Here is a 27,922-nt window from a genome sequence, read left to right on the forward strand (position 1 = left end):
CTCTGACAAGTATGCCTGCACCCCTGGATCCCGAGGAAAACCCCGAGTGGGCAATGAATTTATAGCCCTTTCTGTTAAGTGCATAACACATATTACCTATAAGGTGGGTCTCCTGCAGGAGGACCACATCTGGCGAGGTCCGTTTAAAAAATTGCAGGACTATCCCCCGTTTAATACGATCCCCTAAGCCATTTACATTCCAGCTAATTATGTTTAAGCCCCTATCCCCCATCCCTGAACACAAAGAGACCTCCCCCACCCCCCCCCGGAGAACCACAGTCGGACAATTCTGACAGTCATTGCTACGCCTTGCAAGAAAAAAACAACAACCCCAAACAACAACCCCAACATCCTGAATCCCCCCCCCACCCTGCACCCCTGCGTCAGCTTACAAAGCCCCCCCAACTTGCAGTGTGCCTGTCGCCCTATCAAAAACAAATCTACAAAAAGTACCCCAAGGGAGGAAAGAGCCCCTATCTTCCCCCCGCCGCCCTCCCATTACTGCAATAAGGTGCGAGTCACTGTCCGGGGCTGAATCAAAACAGGCCGACACCGGAGGTATCACTTCTGTCCATCCCGGTCGCCTTCCGCCCCATCCATGCTGTCCCGGCCGGGCTGTCGCCGAGGGAGTGCATCCAACCAGTCCCCTGCCATGTCCGGTGATTCGAAGAAGAAAGTCCAATCCTCATATACCACACGCAGCCTGGCGGGGAAAAGCATGGCATACTTCAGGTCCATATCCCTAAGCCGCCGCTTCACCCCCAGGAAACTTTGCCTCTGTTTCTGCACCATCTGGGTGAAGTCAGGGTAAAAGCTCACAGAGGCATTCTGAAAAGGCACCGGGCCTGTCACCCTCGATGCTTGCAGGATAGCGTCCCGATCTCGAAAATGGAAGATCCGGGCGACAATCGGCCGCGGGGGAGCTCCCACCTTAGGCCGTCCGCCAGGCACTCGGTGCATAATAAACATTTAATTAATTTAATTAATATCAATTAACAAAAAATTTATAATACAAAATAAATAAACTATTTAACACCCTTCACCCCTATAAATCACAAAACACACACCTAAAATTAATTACACAATTACCATAATTAATGACCAATTAATTTATTAAAATTAAATAACAACCAATTATTGATTCATAAATTAAAAATAAATTACTTTCCACCCTTCACACCTATAAACACCACAACATACACCAAAAATTAATTACACAATTACCATAATAAATTACCAATTAATTAATTAAGATGAATTACCAAACAATTATTAATTAATTAATAATAAATTACTTTACACATTTAAAACTATAAAATCTCAAACAAATATTAATAAATAAAAAATAATCAATTAATTTAATATAATTAAATTACTTCCCACCCTATTCCCCTATAAACCCACAACCCGCTACAGAACTAAAAACGCAAAATTCCAATAAAAAAATAATAACTACTAAACATTTAACACATATAATAAGACAAACAATTCTTATACAAAAAAAATACATCACATACATATAAAATACATACTAAAATACATAACATTAATTAAAAAAATGATATTTTTAACAACTATATTTTTGCAAACGATATTAAACACTTTTATATTTTTAAAATTGATATTACTTACCTTAAGTCTGCACACCGTGAGGGTTTCTAGGCACTGAGTAGGTGCAAAAGGTCTGGGACATCAGTTGAAGAGCCAGGTCTTCAGTTTCTTGTGAAATGTTGTGAGCATGGTGGCTGTTCTGATGTCCTGGAGGAGGGCTTTCCAAGTCTTTGATTCTAGATAGGTGAATGGGCGGCCTCCTGCCCTGCTTCTGTGAATACGTGGAATGTGTGCGAATGACAGCGAAGCATATCGGAGGTTGCAGGTTGGCTGTTAGAAGTGCAGACTGTGGCTGAGGTTAGCAGGTCTATTCTGATGCAGCGCTTTATAGGCAAGGGTGATTATCTTTAAGTGGCAGCGTTTCTGGACTAGGAGCCAGTGGAGTTCTCAAGGGTGAGGCATGATGTGGGTGTTGCGGGGTAGGTTGAGAACCAGTCTTGCGGCATCGCTTTGGATGGTTTGGAGCTTATGTGTGAGGTGGGAAGGTACTCCTTGGTATAGGGTGTTGCTGTAGTCCAACCTGCTTGTGAGCAAAGTCTGGGTGATGGTCTGTCTGGTGTTCAGGGGAAGGCATTTGAAGATGTTTTTGAGCATTTGGAGGATGTTGAAGCAGGCGGATGTGACAGCGTTGATTTTGGATCTCATGGAGCGTGCAGTGTCCAGGATAGTGCGCATGTTTCAAGCCTGGTCAGTGGAAGTCGGGGTGGGTCCCAATTCGATTGGCCACCAGGTGGTGTCCCAGGAGGAATTGCTGGGTCCGAAAATCAGGACTCCTGTTTTCTTGGAGTTTTAGGCAGTTGGTGCGCATCCAGGTGGCAACTGCCGTCAGGCAGATTTTGAAGTTGTTTATGGTGTTGATGGGGTTTTCTGTGAGGGTCAGGATGAGTTGCATGTCATCGGCGTACGAGATGATGCTGTGTCTGTGGGAGCAGGTGATCTATGCCTGGGGCGCAAGGTAAATGATGAGGTTGGGGCTGCGGGATGACCGCTGTGGAACTCCGTAGATGATGCTTTTGGGTTTGGAGGAGAAAGGAGGCAGCCTGACACGTTGCATTCTTCTGGACAGGAAGGAACGCGTCCTTTGGAGGGCTGGTCCTTGGATTCCTGCATCGTGGAGCCTCATGATGAGTGTGTGGTGGGAAATCGTGTTGAAAGCAGGGGAGAGGTCGAGCAGAATTAGGCCTACGGAGTGTCCTCAGTCCATGATAATGTAAATGCCACCCGTTGCAGCGATGTGGGCCGTTTGAATGCTATGGCTTCTGAAAAATACGGATTGTGAGTTGTCAAGGAGGCCATGTTCTTTGAGGTAGCCTCTGTGTAACCCTTTATGCTAATATATAATCAATCAAAACTGACTAGACAAATCACAGTTCTTTGCCTCAAGTGCTTTAACCACCAGAGTTGGCATCCCCTAATGAATGCCACACACCCAAAAATCTCTGCAGGCTGCACTTATCTCCATTAAACCTGTCTTGCAGAGGGCGACCCATAGACCTTGGTGCCCAGTAGTGAAGTAAGGATGCCTTTTGACTGCTACTATGGGTAATGAGAGAGCGGGTGGTGGGGTCATTAGCGGGGAGAGAAAGAGAGGCAGCATCTTTGGATGGCATGTGAGGGAGGGGTGGGAGAAGGCAAGTGATTGTGTTTATCCATGTAGAGGTGTGAATAAGACCGGCGCAACACCACTGGAAGGGATTTTAGGTGTTAGGCAAAGAGGTTTAGCACCTTTGGGACACAGGTTCGCACGAGAAGTTCTCTCGTGTGAGGAATATGAAAGATGTGCCAGGAGGAAGGAAGTAAGGATGATCAGCAACCTTAGGATGTAAACTGAGGGCAAGAGCTAGATGTGCAGCACATGTGGGAGGGAAACCCCAGTGGGGACCTGAGGGGCCTTTCTGGAGGCAGATGGGCCTATATTACCTCTCTTTTGCCAATGGGGCAGAGGTGTTATTCCTGGTCAATTTCTTGGCCCGGGCCTATTAAAGAATGGACATTCAGCAGGGGCAGGGGGTCTGAGCAGAAGTGACCTCACTTACATTCAGGTGTGCAACTAATCCGTGGCTGCATTTGCATTTTTTGTGTTTTAGTGAAATTAAAAAACAATGCAGGTGTTATAGAAATAACCCTACTTTTTTTATAACTCTTAAACACTGAAGCAGTGTTTTGAAAAAAGACGCGATCTGCAAATGTGGGCCACTTTTTTTTAGGGTGCACGGACCAATTTTTGATCCCACTCCAACCCTGGTTCTGTGTCTCTTTTTTTCTGGGCAGCGTTGTCAGCCTGCCTTTGTGAGCCGGATTTCACTGGTATCACATAGCCAGAGATGGCTGCAGCCTCTGAAAGGTACTCATTTACACTGACTGGCCATCACATTGTCATGCACAGAATGGCAATAAGATGGCCGGGACGAGCCCAGCTGAGGTATAGGGTGTGCCTATGTTGAGGTATGTGTGTGTGGGGGGGGGGGGGGGGGTCACATAAACACCCCTTGCCGAAAAAACAAAAATGAAGGCGTAAAAACGTAAAATTATCAAAAACTGAATTGCACAGATGATTTCTGCTGTCAGTTTTTTCGGGAACTGAATAGTACTGATTTTTACCTCAGAAAGATGATTGAATATGCCCGCTCCTCAGGGTTTTAACCTGTGACATGATCACCAATTTAATATTGTAACTGTAATTGCATTTATATTGCGCCTACTACCCCTGACGAGGCGTTAAAGCGCTTTGTATATGCGTAAGTAGTACTCTCAGCTTCCTGTTAAATGCAGTATTCTGTTCTGTTCTCCGTCAGTTAGCAGAGCTCCTGGTTCCTTCCAGACTTACCTGCCACCTGGCTCTCCCATGCCAATAACACTCACCGACTCATCTGATGGTTGATGCCCCACTACAATGGGGTCACCATGAACCATCACTTCTGTAGGAATAGGTGACATTACAACGCATGCTACTACATCGCATGCCGTCGCAACGCAAACCTATACTCCGACTTTCTGTCGGGGAGGGGGCGCTGGAAGTTGGAATAGATTAATTTTCTATTCCAACTCCAGAGTGTGCAACAGAAGGGAAGGTGTTGGAGTTAAATCCAACACCTTCTACTCACTGCTGCACACCTTTTGCGTTGCAACGACATGCGATGTAAAGGCATGTGTTGTAATAGTTTCTTTGTAAAGGCTGTCTCCCCTTCTGTAGATGAGCATCTCCCACTCTCGAAAAAGAAGCATACTGTGGCACTGCGCACCAGGGTTCTGGCTCAGCCCATCAGTGGCACGTAAACATGCATTGGCATAGCCAATAGGTCTCGCCTTTGGGACCTTATAAGTGTTTAGCCATGCAACAGTTGCATAACTAAACACTTATAAGGTCCCAAAAGCGAGACCTATTGGCTATGCCAATGCTTGTTTTCAATCAATCAATCAATCAATCGCATTTATAAAGCGCGCTACTCACCCATCAAGGGTCTCAAGGCGCTGGGAGGGGGGGGGGGGGTCAGTGCTCGAAGAGCCAGGTCTTGAGCTGCCTTCTGAAGGAGAGGTGAGCAGAAGGCAGGCACAGAGGATCTGGTGGCGCCGCGAGGGCAGGGGAGCGACCTACCCTTGGGTCAAAGGTCACTGCTGCACTCTATTGAAGCCTCAGGAGAACAACAAAGCGGCCGCGAAAGTGATCACGATCAAACATCAAAGCTGCCGCGAAAGTGAAAGTAATCGCGGTAAAGCGCGACTGTAGCTCTAGGCTGGCCTTGTAGCACTTTTTGGAGCCCTCACAAAATGTCTCGCCAGACCAGCGCATGCGCTGGGTCAGGCAAGACCTAAAAAGTGCCTTTACTTCCCCTACATTTATCTTTTTACTTCTGTCTAGAAAGACGTCTTCAGTCAGACTGATTTAACACGTGATTATTGTATTTATTGAGAGTGCAGTACTAATGGAACTCTAGCAACATATAAACACAAAGCATTATCTTGAGCTTTAAGTGGGCAAAGAGAGGTGACGTTAAACTAGTTGCCGAATTGCACATTTTGTAGCATAGAAACCTGAGCTCACATTCCAGCTTACCTTCTTGACCAAATTGTGCAATCCTATTCAAATCAATGGACTCCAATGTACCTCGTTTTCCTTGATCGCCAGATTTGGGAGCACTTTAAAGTAATTCAGCTCAGGGTTTAAAATCAAAAAACGTTGCTACCTATATAGTCACTGGCATCCATATGTACAGTGCACAAGGCAAACAGACTTGATTCTTGGTTGACTTATTTCAATGTGATGAGGCCATGGGTAGGGTTTCTTGATTGTTTTTAGCTTCATGTTTAGAAATTATTATTTTTAATAAATGTTACTCCTTGCAGTCCTATAATGTATTATACTAAACTGAAACACTTTACAAAAAAGGAAGAACTATTTTTTTCACATCTTAAACAACTGTATTAATATTTTACATGCTATTTGCTTCTTGATTTACATGTCAGATATTATGATCAGCTTAGCTCATTGACAAGTTAGGACTCTGGCTTGACTTTCTGCTACCACCTTTCTGGCTTGCCCACCTATATGTGGAGAAGATTGTGGAGCACAGTACAGGACTTCACCACCCTCAACCTAGGATTACGGGTAGAACTGCAACAAAAACTGGTAGGGTGGGTGGTGCAGCACCTCAGACTACCACTGTCTTATCCTGTCAGTGGAAGCTGGCAGTTGCTCATATTGTTACAGACACATCCTATGGACTGGATGGCTCTCAGCACTAGCCCATAAGCAGGGGGAATGTAAACATTACAGTTCCCATACTGTAACAGTAATGGAGGAGAAGGTATTGCAAAGGGAGTAGAGCAACACAATATCACAGTTCCATATTGTGAGTAATAAGACTATGGCTAGTACACAGTGAGCAGAAATTCACATGCACTGGACAGCATGTAACTCAGATGCCAGCACAAAAAGCCACAAACACAGAGCAGAAACATCCTCCAGGTCTCATCACAGATGCTGTTGTTAATATTGGAAAATATGATATCAATGCACGTCATGATAGCTGTACGTATAATAATGAACTCACATCACCGTTGTTTAATTCACCCGATATGACCTCCCATCCTCAACCGCAAGCCAGAAGTATGTGGTCAGGCAGGCCCTGTGTCCATGGCCTGAAGCAACTGATGGACAGATCACAGGTGGGGTGATGTAACCCTTAGGCAAACAAGCGAAATGGAAAACCCAGATCGATCCCACTGATTGTCAGCAACACCACAATGGTTTTAGGAGATTGACCCAAATAAAACACGTTTGGTCGGAGGGGAGTGCGTTCCCAAAACACCATATAGTCAGATGCCACACCAAGTTAGGAACACTCAGCCAATCAGAACACAGCATGCACACTACATGCAGTGATCACACGCTCCCCATGCTGTACTTCTGGACACGTACCCACTGGCCCCACATTGTGTTCACGCAAGGTCGAGACCCACCTGCACTTCTTATTATATGACCAGATTTATGATCATGTGACTAGGTCCAGGTTTCTGTCTCCAAAGGAATGTACAAATTACTTTATAGCGCTTCATGTAATATATAAAATGATGGCCGTAACCAATGTTTATTATTCAGTCGGGAAGGTTCCTTCTGTGCTGCCTGTAAACTTCTGGCCTTTAGATACACCAACCGCACTGCGGCCGGTGGAGAAGGTTCGGAACCTGGGCGTTATGTTTAATAACAAATTAACGTTGGAGGCTCAGGTTAACCAAACGGTGGGAAGCTGCTTCGCCATTATTCGAACTCTGCGAAAGATCTTTCCCTTAATGCCTTCCTAGGCGCGAGCGCTAGTAGTACAAAGTACTATACTAAACAGATTAGATTACTGCAATGCGCTGCTGCTTGAGTCCCCGAAATATCTTTTAGATAGACTTCAGAGGATTCAGTCAACAGCAGCCAAGTTAGCATTAGGTTGGCCTAGAGATTCCTCCTCCTCATTGGCTCTGGCAGAGCTGCATTGGCTCCGAATTAGACAAAGAATCCAGTTTAAATCTCTCTGCTTAGTGTTCAAGGCCCTGCATGGGATTGGGCCCGTCTCCATGCAGAGAAAGTTTGAATGGTACATTCCAGGGACATGCTTGCGTTCCTCTTCAGCTAGACTGGTGAAAATACAGAGAGTCAAGAAAGTTAAATCAGGCGGCAGAGTATTTGGTGTATCAGCTGCCAGATTATGGAACGAGCTTCTGCTGGAACTGAGACAAGTTAGGGACCTTCTCCCTTTTAGGAAGAGATTAAAAACTTGGCTATTCCCCAAAATCTAGTGTTGTTGTTAGCTCCTCGTGGTTTACCCACAAATTGTGCACTCTTGAATGTCAGCACCAGGATGCCTGTTAGGTGATAGTGCGCTTTACAAGTGAGATAAATAAATAAATAAAATAAATAATAAATGTGCTTTGAGACAGTCTTCAGGTCCTCTGTTGCCTGCTCTCCCGGCCACTGCGTTTAATTTAACCAACTGTTCCTGTTTGGCCAAAAGTCTCTTGTCTTTTATTTTTTCAAGGTAAATTCACATTCGAGCAACATGTTTGCAGTGTCTTTGATGGGACTCAGCCAATTCTTTGCACTGTAGTAGAAGTATCAGTCTGGAAGACCAATAAGACTCTGGTTTGGATAATTCACAGAAAATGATATTCCTAGTTAGTTAATGATGATTCTGTTAACTCTTGCAACCAGATGCATGTACAAACATAGAATGGACAGCAGACCCTCATCTCTGTATTCAAGTGTCACTGTTGCAACCCCGGTGCCTTAACAAGACCGGGGTTTCAATGCAAAACGTGACAGTTTATGGAATGGGAATGAGGGTTATGTATCAGCCCCTTTTCCCCTTACACCACAACTGTTATTTACTTAATTTACTAAAATATAGGCTGTTCATCACTGCTACCGACAGACAAGGATGGACCAATGAATTAACAGCATTTCTTCCTCAGAAAGCTTTCATAAATTTCACACTATGTGAGGGTGAGAAATAAATTGTATGCATTAAATTGTCATTGTGAGTCACAAATGTCTTGCGACGCTCAATGTCAACCCTGGAATTTCTGGTGGATCACGAATTAAGTAGAGATGCAAAGCTGGGTTTTCGCCTTTGCAATCTGCAGGAAAATATATTGCAAAATGTGGGAACGTGTCATGCTTTACAAAGTAGCAGGAAGACCCAGTCTCCATTCTGCCTTTTAGAGTGCATACAGAGACGTTTACGCACCTCAGAGGAGTCACACAATTATTGACAGATGCTTAATGATTAAGGAGGGGCTCACACCAGAGATGGTAGGAAAATGTAAATTATACAAGGTTTAGGATGACTAATGAAGAATGGGGATGGGGAAAGTACAGTTTGTGGTACAGGGCTAAGTTGTTCTACAGCATGTGCTTTTTGCACAGAAGCCCTGCTTGCATGTTCCTTAATTTAGAGGCATATGAATTTCCTTTGGGCCAGGGATATGGTCCCCCAGCATGCACACAGCCCACCTTTTCCACCTTGATACTCCAAATGGAAAAGAAGAGGCCAGAGGTAGACCATCATAAATACCCCTATCCATCGTGTCGGTGGTGGAGGGCAAGAGTGATGCGCAAATCGTTCTGACAGCCGTCCGTTTCCTGTAGCTCCTCTCCCTACACCTCGCAAGATGGGCGACAGGAAAAGGCTTTCATTTTGGAGGCCCGACCCCGGCCGGCTCTGGGTCAGAGCATTGCACGAGCCCGAGTCTTCATGGCCCACGGTGGTCCCAGATCCTAACTCCGCACCCCTCCAAGGTGGCATGGCGCTCTGATCAGTTTGATAGTCAGAATTACCTGGTTGATCACAGAGCCTTGAGAAGAATGTGAATGGGAGTCAAAGCTACAGAAGATATCTGGATTGGCTTAGAAGCTGCCGGTAGGGGTTGAATCTGTATAGCAGGCCAATCCGGAGCCAAGTAAACTGAGTTTTTTTCTTGATGCTGAGGTCTAGATTTGACCAGTAAGCATATTCATGGATTATGTACCATGCAATTCAAAGTTCCTGTAACATACATCTTTGATGGACACGTGGATGTTCTCCCTGGGGGCAGCTCACCCCTTTCCATGATACTGGAAAAATTTGCATCTGTTTCACCTATCTCACTAATGCACAAAAGCTTCATCAATTTTTTAATATTTATTGAATTGATTTTGGTTGCCCTCTTTTCAACTTTGTACTAGCTTTCTGACTTGTGCAATATTTGAAGTCCAGGATATACTCAAATATTTGTGGATTGTCCTGACTCAATTCAATTATTAGAAATTCAGTGCACAATACTATGTATAATAATTCAATTATATAAAGGCGTACTCTGTGTGAAGTGTGTCTATTAACATGACTTATTTGTGCCTCATGTTTATAATATGGCGCTAAAGTTGTTGAGGTTCCTAGTTTAAGTTAAAAAACATTTATAACTTCAATAAATTCATTTGGAAAAATCAAATAACAAAGTACCCTCAAACAGTTATCAAAAAATATTTTTAGAATTATGAAGAATTCGAATATACATTATTACACAAGGTGCTCACAAGGTTACACAAACCAATAAAACTAACAAAGGACAAACTATAGTGCAAACGAAAATGGCAAAAAAGGGGAATATTATATACAACAATAAGTTTTGTGGGATGACAAAGGCACAATACACTTAATGCTTCCTCTTATTTTTTTGCCAGGAAGGCTTTGATGACGTTTTGACACAATTAATTTAACAGGTCATCATCAGGACAATAACAGGTACAGAGCAACCATCAACTGTTCAGGCTGGAAAGGGAATAAATATCATAGATGAGGGTACCAGAAGGGTAAATATTTTGGTTATAGTCAATACATAGAGGTGTGATTCCTATTAATATTACTGAAGTGACAGACCCCCCAAGCAAAGAAAGGAGTCCTATCCCAATTAGATAGAACAGAAAACATAAATCAAAAAGTTGTGTTTTTCTAACAAAAAATGTTAATGAGAAATATAAATAAGGGTGTACCAAAGCAAGAAAATCACCCAAATGAGTGAACTTCCAGGCATACTCAATTTGAAGCGGGAGAATTACCGGAATTAATGCCATCCTAAACGTCACATAGATGCAAGTCAGGCGCATGCTCACTTTCGAAGTATCTGCAGCATGACACCAAAATTAGAAAATACTGTCCATTGCTTTAGGTACAGAATCTATAAAAATTCTGAAAGATCCTTAGTCACTTACAATATACACAAAAACACAGAGGATTTAGTGTGGCTTGAGGGCTACCGAAGTCGCAAATTACATTGTGCCTCACAAATTCAATCCGCATGTATAGTTGAGATTACTGTCAACAAAGAAAAGAAATTCCAAATCTTAACTGGACCCAAGATTGAAACGTAACTGAATAACCTTATTTAACAAAAAATCACTACAAACAATCCAAGAGATACACAAGTACCTGTGTCACAGTCCACTCCCCTAGTCAGTGCACTCCGAATTACGTGAGTTTCGGCGGTAGGTAGTGTGCATTTTAATCAGGACTAATCGTAATGAAAGTAAGACTTAAAGTACATTAAAAACCAAACAAATTTCTTTGGAAACCTACTGCTTCCAATTTCCATATTTGAGAGCAAAAAAGGTAAAATTAATAATGCAACTACTGAATTGGGATTCCAAAGGTAAAAGAGTAATAATTGAAAAGGTACCCAATTCTGGAATCTTGCCGATCGCGTAGTCGTGTCAGCCGTGGAGACTTCTCTGGTGTGTATGGGCATAGCTGAGTGCAGCACCCCATGTTTTCTCCAAAGGTAGTATAAGATCTATGGGGCATGTTATCAAGACAGGCGATAAAATTATCGCCGCTTTAGCAGCAGAAAACTGCCGCTAAAGCGGCGATAATGGGCTTGATAATATGCTCTATGGAATTCCAATTGAAGCCCATGTTAAATGTGAAGGACGTCTAACATGGACTTCAATTGGAATTCCATAGAGCATATTATCAAGCCCATTATCGCCGTTTTAGCGGCAGTTTTCTGCCGCTAAAGCGGCAATAATTTTATCGCCTGCCTTGATAATATGCCCCTATAAACCCCCAATATGCTTGTGTGCTTCTATAACGTATCAAATAAAGCCAACAATGAAAAGAAAAGGGTCGTCAAGACCCAGAATGGAATGCACATAAACAATTCAAAGAATCGGGGAATTAGGAGCACAGTCGTTTAAAAAAGGCTTGCTGTCGATGTTGAGAAAGAGACTTTAAATTAGTCAGTGATAAAGAAGGAGAGGATTTTAAATCACTAAAAATATATATATATATATATATATTATTTGTGAAAAGGTGATTTTGAGTATAACCCACAAATTGTGTTCCTGGAAGAAGGGTTAGGGGGACAACAAACGATTACAAAAAATCGTAAGCTCAGACAATAGATGGTTTATATCAACAGATCCAAAGCAATCCATAACTTCCACATTATATATGAGGATATTTATGATTTAAAACAGAAAATTCCCAATGGAACATCAAAGGAAAACAATGATAAAATTAGCAACTGCATAAAATATGCAGTACAAAATTAGTTAGAAACAATAGAGTTGCACTCTTCCTATGTATTCAAATCTCCATTAATTCTGTCACATTTTAAAATCCAGTTACACTTTGCTCGATTCAGCAACATCTGCATGTTTCCCCCTCTGAAGGGTTTTTTCAAATGTTCAATGACCTGCCATCTGATCTCATCCGCATGATGGTTACATTCAAGAAAGTGGGAAACTAGTGGGGCATTCAAAGTGCGACATTGAGTGCAGCTCTTATGTTGTGATACTCTCATTGTGATCTTTTGTGATGTCTGGCCCACATAGATGAGGTCACAAGAACACCAAATGGCGTAAATCAAATTTTTCATGAATTACAGTTTGTGTGATCTCTCAAATTGTGAATGATATTGGTGTGTGAAAAGAGTTTATTATTTATTGTAGACTCACAGGCAATGCAACTACCACATTTAAAGTGTCCGACAATTTTGTTGAGCCCCCATACAGATGCTAAATCACGGGAGCTTCTTCTTGGTATAGCTACACGTACCAGATGATCTTGTGTATTGCAACCGCTTTTGAAGGAAAATAGTGGCAGATCATCTGAAATGCCACTCGATTTAACCAAAGGCCAGTGTTACTTGACAGTTTTACTTATAGCATACCTCTGGGTGCAAAACGTAGTAACACAGACCAGCCTTTCAAATGTTTTTTTAGAGCATGGGGTAAGTAAAAATTCCCGATGGTTATAACATGCTCTCTTTTGTGACCGCTTTATTAAGCGTAGGGGATAACCAAGGGCCTCCAATTTCTTTGCTAGAATCTTAGCTTTACGGGAATAATCGTTTTTGAATTTACAATTTCTTCTAATCCGAAGAAACTGTCCAAAAGGCAACCCCTCCTTCAAACCTTTGAGGTGATTACTTTGATATAGGAGCAAGGTATTCCGAGCAGTTGGTTTGGTATACAGTTTAGTTGCCAATTTACCTTCATGCGACATGATGGTAAGATCCGAAAAAGCAATGAATTCATTATCATAGTTGGAGGTAAACTCTAGATCAATTGAGCATAAGTTCAACCATTTAATAAAATCCAATAGGGATGTCACATTCCCTTTCCAAATGAAAAAAATATCAAAGAAAGGATTGACCAAATTATTATAGATGTACTTTTTTTTCAAAATTATCTACAAACAGTATCGCAAAATTGGGGGCATACGAAGCCCCCATTGAAGTCCCCTGTATTTGTAGATAATATTGGCCGTCAAACTCGAAATCATTTTTGGTCAATGAAATTGTTAAGAGCTCAATCAAAAATTCAGTGGGAACAGATACAGGGCCTGATCTACTGTCCAAAATACCTTTTATCACTGCAATGCCTTCGACTTGAGGAATATTGGTGTATAAGGATTCAATATCCAAACACACCAATAATTTTGTCTCAGGATCAAAACTAATGTCTTCAGTTTGGGCAATCATGTCTCCACTGTCTCGTACATAACTGCAAGTGTTCTTAGCAAAATCTTTTATAAAGACATCAATGTATTTACATAGAGACTCAAGAACCGAACCACAGTCAGACACGATCAGTCTACTGGGCGGGCTTGTTAAGCTCTTATGCATTTTCGGTAAAGTATAAAGGACAGGGGCCCTAGGAGTCTTATTATTTAGGAAATCAAATTCATGAGAGGTAAAAAGCCAAGAAGTTCTGTTTGTGAGATCACATCAAGTATCAATTTTTGGATCTCAATCAAAGGATTAGATCTCAACAGCATGTCATGATTAATCTTGTGCAGTTGCCTCTGGAACTCAGCCTTATAGAATGAGGTTTGTTGAATTACAAGTAAGTTTGATGGTCAAGTTTTTATTTTTCTTTAATGTTTATAACACACCATATTGGCTAACATGGATGCTTTTCTAATGCTGTTCTTACATTCACTTCTGCTGCTCTCCCCCCTCCCATTTTGTTCCCCTGCGCATCAATTTTAAACTGTGCATCTGTGCATATATATGGTGAATGAACTTTCTAGTGTTCCTAGGTGTAACATTTCTCAATGTTCATCTGCTGTAGTTCCGTTGCTGAGTCTATAATTATTCATTGGTATGTAGCTTCATTGTCTAAATGTTGCAGATTATTTTGGACATCTCAGGATAACAATAACACAGAAGATGCTGGATGTTTTCATAAAATGCGATAGTGCTTATAAACTTAGAAGTGAATTGAAACCTCTAATTTGTCTAACACATGTTACTTATGATCATGCGACGATGAGACAGTGTTCTCTCTCAATTGTTATACAGTAATTGTGCATAGCAACCCCTCCATTTTAGTGGTGAGCCAAAGATTATGCTGAAAGTCATTCAGTTAGGGATGCTGCTTGATTTCTTTACGATTTTTCTGTTCATTTGGAACTTAACATATTTCTGACTACTCTGTACCTTGCATTTTATGGAATTTCTTTCTGTACTGCTTGAACTTTTTAATGACATCCTTTAACTTTTCCCTGATCTGGAACTCAGATATTGAGTCAACCCACTCACTTATTTGCGTCTCTGCTAAACTAATGATGGGTCTGATGTTGGGGGGATGCCTTTTAATACAAGATCAACCTGGAGCAGAATCGTATGAGGTAAAATTTGAGTTGATTTAGGTTTTGGGGTGTCCTAAATATTTTCTGCTTTCACAATAGGAAAAGGTTGCACAATTTAGAGTTTCAAATTTATTGAAAGAGCATGGCACATATGTGTCCGTCATGTCTCACTTACTAGGCTGTGAGTCCTCTCCTCCCAAATCATAGCAAGGTGTCCTCCAATTAACTGAACATAGTTGTGCCCAATTTTCTTTTTATAGTAAAGCATTAGCAGGTCTCCCTAACCTTTTATTCTGTAGTAATCTGATAACAGTGTCTGTGGCCAGACTAGGTAGCCTGGGGCATCACCACACTCAAAGGTGAGAGTGTAGGCGAGTGTGATACAGTAGAAGCCAAAACCTCGGCTGAAGAGTGCAGAGGCTATAACAGGTGTGGTCTTTAGTCCAAGCCACTTGAATTATGTGATTGTGTGGCTGCGGCATTTTTCGCATAATTATGGATGTGCTGCATTTGCCACATAATCCATAATCTGTTGTATAATCTGCAGATTTGAACAAAAAAACTGTTGTTTCCAGCTCGAACAGTGCAAAAGGTATTAAAAATGCAACAACTCATCTAGCCGCATATTGGAAATGGCCCTTTCTGCAGGCTTACTCCAAACATTTTGCCTTCCTCCTCCCCTATTTTTGCTGAATTAGTTTTTGTTGGCTCTAGCACTCTGGACACTTTACCACTGCTAACCAGTGCTAAAGTGCATATGCTCTGTGCTCAAAACATGGTAACATTGGCTTATCCACAATTGGCATATTTAATTTACTTGTAAGTACCTAGTAAAACGCACTAAATGTGCCCAGGGCCTGTAAATAAATTGCTACTAGTGGTCTTGAAGCATTGATTGTGCCACCCACTTCAATAGCCTTTAAACATTTCTCAGGACTGCCACTGCAGAGCCTTTGTGTGCAGTTTAAACTGGCATTTCGACCTGGCAAGTTAACATACTTTCCTAGCCCAAACCTACCCTTTTATTACATATAAGTCTCCCCTAAGGTAGCCCCTAGGAATCCCTATGGGCAGGGTGCAGTGTATTTAAAAGGACGTGCACTTATGAATTTTACATGTCCTGGTAGTGAAAAACTGCTAAGCCTGTCTTCACTACTGCAAGGCCTATCTCTCCCACAGGTTAACATTGGGATTGCCTTAAAACATCTTTTAAGTGTAATTTCCAATTGGGAAGACATAGAAATTTGGAGTTTGGTGTCTCTGCACTCACAATTTAAAATTGCAATTTATGGGGAAGTTGGATTTTAAATTGCAAGTCTGAAAATACCACTTTTAGAAAGTTGGCATTTTCTTACTTTAACCATTCTGTATCTCAGCCTTTCTCTGAATACATGTCTAGCTTGGATAGCAGCTGGGCTTTGTGCATTCCCTCTAGACAGTCACACAAAGGGAGCTGGGATGTTACATTTTCATCCCGATGGCCCATCACCAGGCTGATGAGCCTTCCTGAGGTAGATTGGGAGGGAGGAGCTGACACTTGCACCTGAAAAGGGCTGTTCCTGTCCTCACACAAAGAGCTGCATACCCCCATGTAGTGAGTCTGGAGTCAGGGCAGGAAAGACACATGGAACTTGTGATCTTCAAAGGCCCCTTTGAAGACTCCCCCATTTCAAAGGCACATTTGGGTATAAGTACTGGACCTCTGATACCAAATCAGAACTTTGCTGGAACCTAGGACATTCTGCCAGGAAGAAAAGCTGCTGTGCTGTAGGAGGGACTGTCACTTTGCTACCTGCATTGCTGTGTTGACCTGCTGCCTGCTGATTGCTGTGGTATAGAATGGACTGCCATTTTGCTACCGACTCAACTGTGTTGGCCTGCTGATTGCTGTGCTGTTGAAGGGACTATCACTTTGCTACCTGCTCTGGCTTGCTGCCTGCTGTTTCTTGCCTGGGAGTGAGATGGACTGAACCTATTCTCTACATCCTTGAACTCAAGTTTTTCCAAGGGCTTGCTGGCTTGCCTCCTGTTCTCTGAAGTCTCAGGGTCACAAAATACTTCTTGCAACTCTGCTGGTGCTGCTGGACTCTGCCATCTGTGAGTCCTACCCTTGCATGAGGAGCCCCCTCCAGTTCTGGGCCTTAGAAGTGGGTTCTGCATCTGTTTTCTGCAAAAATCGTCAGTGTCCCCTATGCGCAGATCAGAACTCACACAGTGCCCCCGACGCCTACACAGTGCCAATTTGATTACGACGAGGGTCTCGACTGTGAGATTTGACGATGACTCGGCGCAGGCCCTTCGACACTGATTGTGAGGCTCCACTTCGATGCATCGACCAGACTGTGTGAATCGGAACAGACGCAGGGAGTCCTCAATGCTGATGCTCGCTCCCTACAAGGTACTTTTTCAGCAGGTCCTGCATGGGTCCTGTAGCCGGCCTGCCCTCCACAGCAGTCAGCCTGAACTTTGGATTTACCCCGATCTAGCGTAACCTCAAGTAACCTTTTAGCGCTACTGATTTCTAAGCAATGTTTTTGGTTTAAATCTTTAAAGATCTCGACTTCTACTTATTGGTTTTTACTTGTTTAGGTCTTGTTTTACTCTGATAAATATTTCATATTTTCCTAAACAAATGTGGAGTCTTTTTGTGGTGTTTTCACTGCGTTATTGTAATTTAAGTGTTGCACAAAGACGTTACACATTGCCTTTAAATTAAGCTTGACTGCTAATATGCCAAGCTAACAGAGGATGAGCACAGGTTAATTTAGGTTGTGTATCTGACTTACCCTGACTAGGATTGTGATCTGGGCACTTCTTCAGGACCAAAATGATCCACCATCCTGGATCCGGCGGCAGCATAGGTTGTTGACGGAACGTACTTGAGCTCGCTGGACCCAAATCGGTGTCCATTTTTTGACCGCTGGGTACTGTTGCAGGAATCACTAGACAACGGTATAGGTTATTGACCTGAGAAAGTGGTATGTAGTTTTCACTTACCAACTTGTGTAGATAGCGTTCATTTTGGTCCTGAAGAAGTGCCCAGATCCCCAAGACGCTTAAGGCACGAAACATGTTGACCGATCGAGAGTAGGGCACATACAGCTAGATACATATCCTCTAGTTCACTGCCATTCTCTATATTTTAATCAGGTGGTTTACCTTTTGAATAAATAACTGTTAGGACTAACTCACCTGTTTTAATCACTTTCCCCGACATCTACACCTACTAGGCCCCATACCCCCACTGCACCCTACGGCAGGAACAAAAGATCCCCGCTAAAGAGCCCCGTACTGGGTGCCCGTCAGGTATTGCAGCGCTGACCTGACGAGGGGCAGGCTCATATGATGAAGCATGACACCTAGCTTGCTAGGTGTGTAAGAGCTCTAGTTCCGAAAAGGTGAATACCCCTTTTCTCCCCTTTAACATGGGGCCACGTTATTCCTAAACCCCACTTCTTATTTCTCCCTGCTCTCACCCCTGTCTCCAGAGGAACTCCATGCCCTTCTTGCACACAACAAGCTGTATCTGTCAGTGGGCTTGTGGTACACACTTCTCTGAAGACCATTATCTACCGCTCTGATGTCCAAATCCAAATACCAAAGATTCACTTGACATTGTTCCAGTGAAAAAGAGAAGTTGATTGATTCCATTTAACCATCTCAAACAAGCCTCAGCTGTGGTTTTATTGCCTCTCCAGACAATAAAAACATTGTCGATGTATCGATGCCACACCCTTATTTGATCTTGAAAGGGATTGGTCTGGGAATAGATGTTTTCTTCCTCAAAATAGGATACATATAAACAGGCTAGGTACACAGGCACTCCCCATGGATGTTCCATGGACTTGTAGATAGAAAGTCAGGTCCAATTTCAAGAAGCTTAAGATAAATGCTCTTCGGGTCTGATGTCCCCATTTCTCAGAGAAAAGTATGTCCTCTATCACCCTGAGTGTCTCTTGTTTGGGGATGTTAGTATACAAGGACTCTATATCGAGTCCAATCAACAGATCCATCGCCGAGTCAAACTCGATTTCCTGAATAAGGTTCAGTATCTCACGAGTGTCCTTTAAATAAGCTGGCATCTTTTGCACTAGAGGGCATAAATAAGGGTCACAAAATTTTGACAATGGCTCCAAAATGGATTTAATCTCCGAAACGATGGGTCTTCCTTGGGGCGGTTGGGTTATCTTGTGCACTTTGAGCAATATATAGAAGTACGGCGCTGTAGGCTGTTCTTTACACAGAAAAGCTGCTTCTTTTCGACTGATCTAGCTGTTACTCAATGACTCAATGTGGGTGTTGATTACTACTCGAACTTCCTCAGGTGGGTCTTCCCTCAAGATCTTATAATTCCTCTCATCATTAATATAAAATATAAAAGCGCACTGAAGGACGCTAAAAAGATTTTCTTTAGCGACAGGATTGAGAGAGCAAGCAATTCTTCTGGAGAATCGTTTAAAATCTTCAAGGAACTTCTGAAAGCCCCGGTCCCTCCAGTGTTGCATGATAATCCCAAAGAAAAATGTGAGGAACTGGCCAGCTTCTTCCATTCAAAAATAGAGAAAATCTTATCCTCCTTACCCACTATTCCTCAAAGCCATGAACCGGTTACTAGCCTCACAAGTCGCTCGATTGTGCTAGCATCTTTAGGCCCCTTCTCGGAAGAGGAGGTGATAAAAGTCCTGTTGGAGATGAAGAGTGGCTCCCCGAGTGACCCAGTTCCCATAAAACATCTTAAGCTCGTGGCTAACACCTTGTCAACTCCTCTGACTGATCTCTTGAACCTTTCACTCGCTCAGGGCACAGTGCCCCAGAGATGGAAAAAGGCTGTGGTGAAAGCCCTATTGAAAAAACCAGGACTGGATTCATCCAATTTGACCAACTTCAGGCCAATTTCACTTCTGCCTGGATTTTCTAAAATTGCAGAGAAGTTGGTCAACCGTCAGCTCTCTCACCATCTTGAGTCTAACCACCTGCTAGGAGATTCCCAGACTGGTTTCCGCCCCGGCCATGGAACAGACACTGCCTTGCTGGCAGTAGTGGAGGAGGCAAGGAGCACTCTAGATACAGGAGGGTCAGTGGCAGTGATCCTCCTGGACTTGAGTGCTGCCTTTGACACCGTGAGTCATCAGGTGCTCCTCCAACGTCTGTCAGAGGTAGGTGTCTCAGGGACGGCCCTGAAATGGTTGGGATCTTTTCTTTCTGACCGTTTCTACCAAGTCTGGGAAGGGTCAGAGCAATCTGCCCTAATCCCTCTTCAATGTGGAGTCCCGCAGGGCTCATCGCTGAGCCCTACCCTATTTAATATATATATGACTCCACTTGAAAGAGTGGTCGCCCCTTCAGGGGTGAAGATCGTCAGTTACGCTGATGATACTCAGCTGGTGGTGGGCCTCACTCAGCTGGCGGAACAACCTGAGGTGTTACACGACTGCCTTGCCAATGTTTATCGTTGGATGTCTATCTCCGCCCTAAAGCTTAATGGAGGTAAAACCGAGCTGATGCTCCTGGGCAATTCCAGCCCCTCCATTATTGCGAGCTGCTGGCCCCGGTCTCTTGGTGACCCACCATCCCCCAAGAAGGAGATCAAGTCCTTGGGAGTATGGTTGGAAGAAGACCTGTCCTTCAGGACTCATGCCAGGAAGACCGCAGGGGTTTGCTTTGGTTTACTGAGATCAGCCCGAAAGGTGCTACCTCTGCTTCCTGATCCAGCAAGGAAGCTGTTGATACGTGGCCTGATTCTATCGAGGCTCGATTATGGGAATGCGCTGTTTCTCGGTGCTCCTGAAGCGACCTTCAAAACCCTCCAACAGGTGCAAAACGCAGCTGCGAGAGTTCTTATGGATGTTCCCAGAAGGCAGTCTGCTGCTCCGGCCCTCAAAGCGCTTCACTGGCTCCCCGTGAAGGAGCGGGTGAAATTTAAAGCGCTATGTACAGCCCACAAAATTTTACATGGCAAAGGCCCCCCCATCCTTGCTAACATGGCCCGTCCTTACAAACCCCCACGTCTGCTGCGCTCGGACCAAAAACACCTTTTGCAGTTAGCGAGAGTAAGAAGAGCTCGTTCTGGGGGCAGGCGTTTCTCTGTGCAAGTGGCCTCTCTTTGGAACTCTCTGCCCCTCAAGATTCGCTCAGAGCCCAAGATCCTACCATTCAGGAAACTTCTTAAGACCCACTTGTTTCCATAGTAGTGATTAGCTGAGTCTCTCCTTCTGGTCTGTTGCGCCGGGATGCCCCCGGGTAAGCTGAGCGCATTATAAATTTTATATTATTATTATTATTATTCATTCAACAGGCGTAAACATTAATTGTTATAGGTTTCTTTGTCCAACACAACAATAGCCCCGCCTTTATCAGCGGGCTTGATGATTATGGTAGGGTCATCTCTCAGTTCTTGTAAGGCTTTTTTCTCATCATTGGGCAGGTTAAAGAATGGTCTCCCTCTTTATTCCGTCTCCATAATTTCAATATCTCTCAGGATCGCCTGTTCAAAGACCCCTACTACTGGGGGTAATTGTCCTAATGTTGGTACAAAAGTTGACTTGTTTTTTAATCCTGTATCTCCATCTTCTTCCAAGGTAGACTCCTTTCCTTCAAAAAACACCATCAGCCTAACATTGTGGAAAAATCCTGCGAGTTCGCACTTCAATTTGAAAGGATCTAACTGGTTTGTGGGAACAAACCCTAAGCCTTTGAATAAAACCTTCTCCTGTGTTGCAGTCAATGTTATACTGCTCAGGTTCATCACAGGCTCTGATCCCTGCTGCTGTCTGGTTCTCCTTCCCGAGACATGCTGTGTGTCACTCTCTGGTTGACATCCTCCCACTGTAGCCTGTTGGTTTTCTGTCTGCCCCTCCCTCTGCCTATCACTAAAAAAAGCTGATATTCATTGGGGAAGAAATGTGGAGGTTCCATTGGATGGTACATTGGTGGCCATCCATAGGTCATTGGGGGTCTTGCTGGTACTGACGGGAATAACCCCATGTCCAACCTCTCCCTCTATATCTTGGTTTATAATCTGTATCACTACTCTCACTGCCAGAACCTGAAGTGTCTTTAATCTGTCTCTGAGGTTTCTTTTGTGTATTTAAATGTTTTACATTTTTGGCAGAGTCATCCTTAATATAAGGATATACCTTTTCTTTAGAAAACTTCTTTAAGTCTTTTTGCAGTTTTCCAACTTTAGAGTTAACTAAATATTCTTTAAATTCATTTACAACTTTATTAGTTTCCTCTAACTTCTTTTTAATGACTGTAATGTGGAGGTGTGTCTTCAAATTGCCTTTGCTGGTCTGTATCTGTACTAATAGATCATCTGATAACTTTTTAGCTGTATCACTGATTAAAATCAACCAGTCCCTGGAGCATCTCTAGGCTATCAATGACCAATTTTTCCTGAAGGATGCATCCTCCAGGAAGATTAAAGGATCATTGAGCACCAGGAGCCCTCTAGGGGCTGCGTTTGCTCAGAGATATTCGGTTAGGATAGCTCCGTGTGGTATCGTCTTGACCTGTGTTCTCTTGAGCTCTGTCAGTGTATCCCAACCATCTACCTGTGTGAGTGCCTGAGTGAGGGTCGCATCCCCCAAAAGGGAAGGACCCGCTAAAATCCTAGCTGCAGCCTCGTCCCCATAGGTGAGGCCCTGTTCCTCCATTAGAGGTGTTGTACTCATCCACCTACCTATACAGTACAAGGAGGATAGAGGATAATCCACAGACAGGACTACGGACACTTATTCACTTTTTGAGAGCTCTGGGACCAATACAACATGTCTCAGGGCCAATTATTGACTTAAAATCCATTAATCTATACAATGCAACACCACTGGCATGTCACAGCTGAAGAGCTGCCTCAGCACACAGAGTCCAGGCGATTCACACTTTGAACATTGGCTGGCACCTCATTAGGTGGTTGACTAAGGCGCTTGCTGCCCACATGCTGTTCCCCCAGATAGACTTCAAGACAAATGGGGAACGGATTTGGGAAGCGAGTTCAACAACACTGAATGGGAGCGTATATTGGCTCACCCCGTTGCGGTATCTAGGAATGCCATACTCAAGCTCATACAGTCCTATATCGGGGGAAGATAAATGAATTATTTCCGTGAGCCATTTCTAATTGTCCCCCATGCCAGTTGCTGAGTGCAGAAATGCAGCATATGTTTTGGACATACTCTTAGTTAGTCCCTTTTGAGCATCTGTAGTGAATCAATTAGGATAGCTATCAGAGCATGACAACTTGCGTATTTGGGATGTTTGTGCCCTAGGTTTGTTCAACGCTCCAAAAAACATGAAGCATTGATTTGCTTCCTGGACTTAGCTCTTCTGCTGGCAATGCGCTCTATTGCACACCTTTGGAAGGCTGCTATGCCTTCTAAAGTCACAGGTGCTGCACGGTTGTCGTTGGGCTGCAACTGAGACTATGCTACACCAGCTTGAAGAGATAAGGGGACTTGGGAAAGGCCCACTTTTACTGAAGCGGGAAAAGCTTATCAGTCTCAATCCAAAGACAAAATAATATAAACCCTAAAAATTATAAATAATTTAAAAATATAAACATATATTATTAAATAGCAATTAGACTTAGTTACTATAAATGCAGGTGAACAAACATTACATAAAGTATTTAACATACATAGGATTGTTTTACCATTCCCACTCCATCCTATAAAACAGTTTAGTAAGTGTTCGACTCCGGAGGGGTTACATTTACTATTTGAACTCCACTCCAAGCAATAGCAGGGAAAGTGTTGGACTCGTGAAGGGTTAGATTTACTATTCCCACTCCAATCTATGCATCAGTAGGGAAAGTGTTGGACTCCGGAGGGATTATATTTACTTTTCACACTCAATCTAGGAAATAGTACAGAAAATATTGGACTCTTGAGGGACTGCAATTAACATTCCACCTCCTAATCATTTTGTACAAACCATGTAAATACCTAAAATAAAACAATCATGTTACAAATAAAAAATACATATCATAAATAAGAAAAAAAGAAAAATACATACTCAAATAGAAATAAAATACATTTAAATAAAACTATCTTACTTAATACAAAAAAAAGAAACACCCCAAAAAATTACCTGCATGATAAATACAATACCATTTATTTTTAAATATTGCTTTTAAAGACCACAAATTTTAAATAAAAAATATATTTTACAAACATGATTATTAAAAGCACAACACTAAATTATAAGTTAATCAAAATGTTATATTTCCATATTAAAAAGTTAAACAAATACATATCAGGTCAGCAATTCAATGATATTAACAATTAATTTAATAAATACTGTAATTTCAATACCTTCCTACCCTATTCTCCAGCAAAATATACATTGCTAACACAAATATAAACATTTAAATATAAGTAAACTTTTTAAAAGTACACTAATAGAACAATTACCAAATAAAACAATTACATAATTAATCATAAATGACATAATTGTTTAACAATCAATTAGCATGAAAATACAATTATTTGCACATTATGTACCTTTCCACCCTATACCCCTATAAAACCAAAAGCCAGCTACTGAAACAGAAATTAACAACAAAAATAAAAACATTTATATATACTGTAAAATAGAAAAAATAAAACATTAGCCAACAATTAAAAAACTAGAACAATTAAAATAATTACTCAAGTACATTATTAATAAACTATTAGAAATTAATTAGCATTGACATGAAATTATTAGTAATTAAAAAAACTTCAGACCCTATTCCACAACACAATACAATTAAATCAATGATATTTTAAATGACTTCCCACCTTATTCTCCTATTAACTCAACACTTTGCTACTACATTAAACATGACTAACTTTATTAAAAAATAAATTATGCATTTTAAATGACAAACTATATTATAAAAATTAATAACAATTATACTAACATTTAAAATCACATTTTTTTTACTAATATATAACAAATTAAACAAAGCCAATATTTTTTACAACTGTATTTAAGTAAACAATATATACAACAATATTATTTCAAAACTATGTTATATATAAAAAAAACGACATTCTTGACAATATTCTGTGACACTATATACTGTACTAATGACATTTTTGGCACAATATTTAAATATCACAATATTAAAAACTCAATATTTTGTCCAAACTTCAGTCTGGCTGAGCAGAAGTGTTTGGATGGTGGTTGATGGAAGGATATGCGGCTGTTCAGGTTGGCATGGCCTGTGTTGCTTAGTGCTTTGAATGTGTGTAAGCAGTTTGAACTGATCGCATTTGTGTGTCGGGAGCCAGTCGAGCTTCCTGAGGTGTGATGATATGTGCATTCTGCATGGTAGGTTGAGGAAGTGTCTACCTGGCCAATCAGATAGCATGTACTTTTTGAATTTCGGGGTGAGGCTAACATTCTGTGGTGGGGCAGCATGGTGCTGATGTGATCACCGCTTTTCTATGTATTGCAACACTGCTGCCTTTCCTGAGAGTGGTCCAGCTTAGCTCAGGGAAATGTGGAATGTGTCCTGGATGTTAGTTTATAAAGATATGTAGATATCATACAGGAAGGAAGGAGGGCGGGCTTTTATTCTGGCAGAAGAGTTGCGACCTCATCAAATGGGAGGGTCATCACCCAGCTACAGAGGCAATTGGCTTCAGGTGGGGGGGGTGGGGCAGGGAAAGTGTACATGCAGGCTCCAATATCCGAGACAGACATTGGTAGCCCCACCCAAAGGCAATGACCACTTGGGCAAAATACACAACTGTGTAGTCGAATTGGAGTATACCATTTACCCGTCAATGTAGACACACAAACCCACTAGAGACAGACAACCTTTAAGCATGTCCAGGATATCAATAGGGCAAAGGACCTCTTTTCAGGCAAACTACAGATTCTACAGTTGGGGATACAATATGAAATTTGTCCCGAGGGTACCGGTAAAAAGGCTTCTAAACCTGATAATAGATTATGCTGCCAACACTGTCAGTTCTCCTATAGCCTAGACAGAGGGTTGCTCTTTGGATGCCACTGAAACATTATAGATCAGCTCTGGTGTTTTGCGACAACGAAACAGAAGAGCCCTCATTGGGGTCTCCTCAATGTCAAGCTCATTGGGGGGGGAGCAAGGAGTATGCAGAGGGTTATCCAGAACATGTTCAATTCAAGGAAACACAGCTTCAAAAAGTCATGCAGAAGACCTCTATCTCAATAACCACCGATAGCTTTACAATTGCATTTTAAAGTGTTTACATTTTTTGGATGAATTTTGTTATTGTACAATTGAAAAAAACAATGCAGTGATCAAGATTTAATACAGGTCTGATCTAGAGTGGCTCACCTACAAACTCAGAGGCCTGGTTTCTTATTATAATATCACAGTGTGACTAAGATAATTATATGATTTTGGACATACTGTTTACATGGTTATGTAACAAAGTGTATATGTAATTATTAATTTATTTACTGACAGTTGGATATTGTTTTTCATTTCAGGTCTTGGAGTCCATTCTTCTGCTGCAAATCACCAGTTTTTGCCAGGTTTTCTCAAGGTAAGAATTGTTTTTGTACACAAATCCCACATCAAGATGCACAAACCTCACTGACTTGGAAGTCGGACAACCTGAAAAAAAGTGCATTTCAACGGAAAAGGAGATCTCAATAGCAGCCTATGCATATCGTTACACCAATACATGTCAAGTTTATGGGCTTTATAAACTCCCTTTTTTATTTTTTAGAGTTGATTTAGTGCACAACAGTGACTGCTTTGTGAGGATTATTTTACCTGTCAATATCTACATAGATTTTGAACTTTTCTTCTTTATTCCATTGGATATGGGTGCTACAACTCCCATGTGGTTACATTCCACTAGTGTTGCCATATTCTGCCTTTTCATTTTGCACCGTTTTCTTTCTCCACCAGCTCACAGTAGAGGCCAGGTGGTGAAATGTCATTGTTATATCAAATACAGTAAACAAATGTGTAAAATCCAATGGAAAACAGAAATAATACCCAGTCTTTCACAGGTAATACAGGACATTTTGTGGGCACTGAAACCGTGCAGAATGACAAATGGAAAGTATTTGTGCTAGGATATCACATTGTAAACATCGTGTTCGAAGCATTGGCACCTTTATTTATTCCCATGTTAGGCTAGCTGTTTGGTGTTGTGGGAGCTGCATTTATTTCCTGTGTTGTTTCGGTGCTCCTCTGTGTCATAAGAGCAGTCTAGACATGATTGGACTGATGTGTAATCAGTTTTATATTTTGAGGGTGGGGCAGAGGAGACAGGATCACCAGCCACAGTTGATAGCACAATGGGATCATTTGGAAGTTGAGAGATAGGATGGCAACTTGCGATCTTGATTGGGTCCTTGCGTGGTACACTATGTGAAAGAACTCAGTAAAGGGGATATTGTGATGAGTCAGCACATTGCATCTGGCATTAGTCCATATCCTCACTTACCAACTATCTCTAGTATGGAGCGGCCTGCCTCAGTGTTCAGGGAATGTCAGTGCTTGGTGTTGCTTACAGCATGAGGCCTTGTTCTATCACTATCAGTACTTTTTAAATCAGTATTAAAGCTTGCACTTAACCTGATGAACTATTGTTTGATTAGTCAAGGGTCCTTAATCCAAAGTGTATGCTCACTTAAAGACATTTAAAAAGAGACTATTATGTGGCAAAATGAGCAATTATGATTATGTTGCTACACTATGCTATGGTATTCTATGTTAAGGGTAGACAGTAACAGGCTGCCTGTCTGTTACAAAGTAGGCAATATTTAACAAAGAGTTCCATTATTTTCTGTGATAACCCATGAACCACACATGTAAGGGACCAGCCAATTTATGTAAGAAAGTACACTTTAAGTCGATCTGATTCAGTTCTCTTTAAGGAATAAGGACATTTCCTCCTACTAACTGGTCCAAAACCAATCAGTCTCTAAAATAAGGCATAAGGGAATGCCTATCATACTGAATTCAACATATGAGTTTGAGCACAAACATATGGACGCTTTAAAATGTTCCGTATCAAGATAGGTCCCATGTACACTCCTCCCTTAAACTTTGCAAACCTGTCCCAATTTCATGACATAATCCCAATATCAAAGGCTTCATCATGAATGTAGGGGATGGGACGTATACAGGAGAATGAAAGAAAGAACAGCCGCCCTCGTTCCTGCAGAATTTGATACAGTCTTCCACAACACACTCATCAGAG

General features: G+C 42.0%; 1 protein-coding gene across 1 annotated transcript in view; it reads left to right on the top strand.

The window, feature by feature from the left end:
- The window catches only part of C7 (complement C7), a 571,431-nt gene that overhangs the window by 13,401 nt on the left and 530,108 nt on the right, over positions 1-27,922 (top strand). The window contains exon 2 of the mRNA XM_085631170.1: positions 26,193-26,248. Coding sequence (XP_085487296.1) covers positions 26,193-26,248 — 56 coding nt within the window. The remainder of the gene's footprint in view (positions 1-26,192; positions 26,249-27,922) is intronic.

This window comes from Triturus cristatus, chromosome 2_1 (genome assembly GCF_964204655.1).
Source record: "Triturus cristatus chromosome 2_1, aTriCri1.1, whole genome shotgun sequence".
Lineage (NCBI taxonomy): Eukaryota > Metazoa > Chordata > Amphibia > Caudata > Salamandridae > Triturus > Triturus cristatus.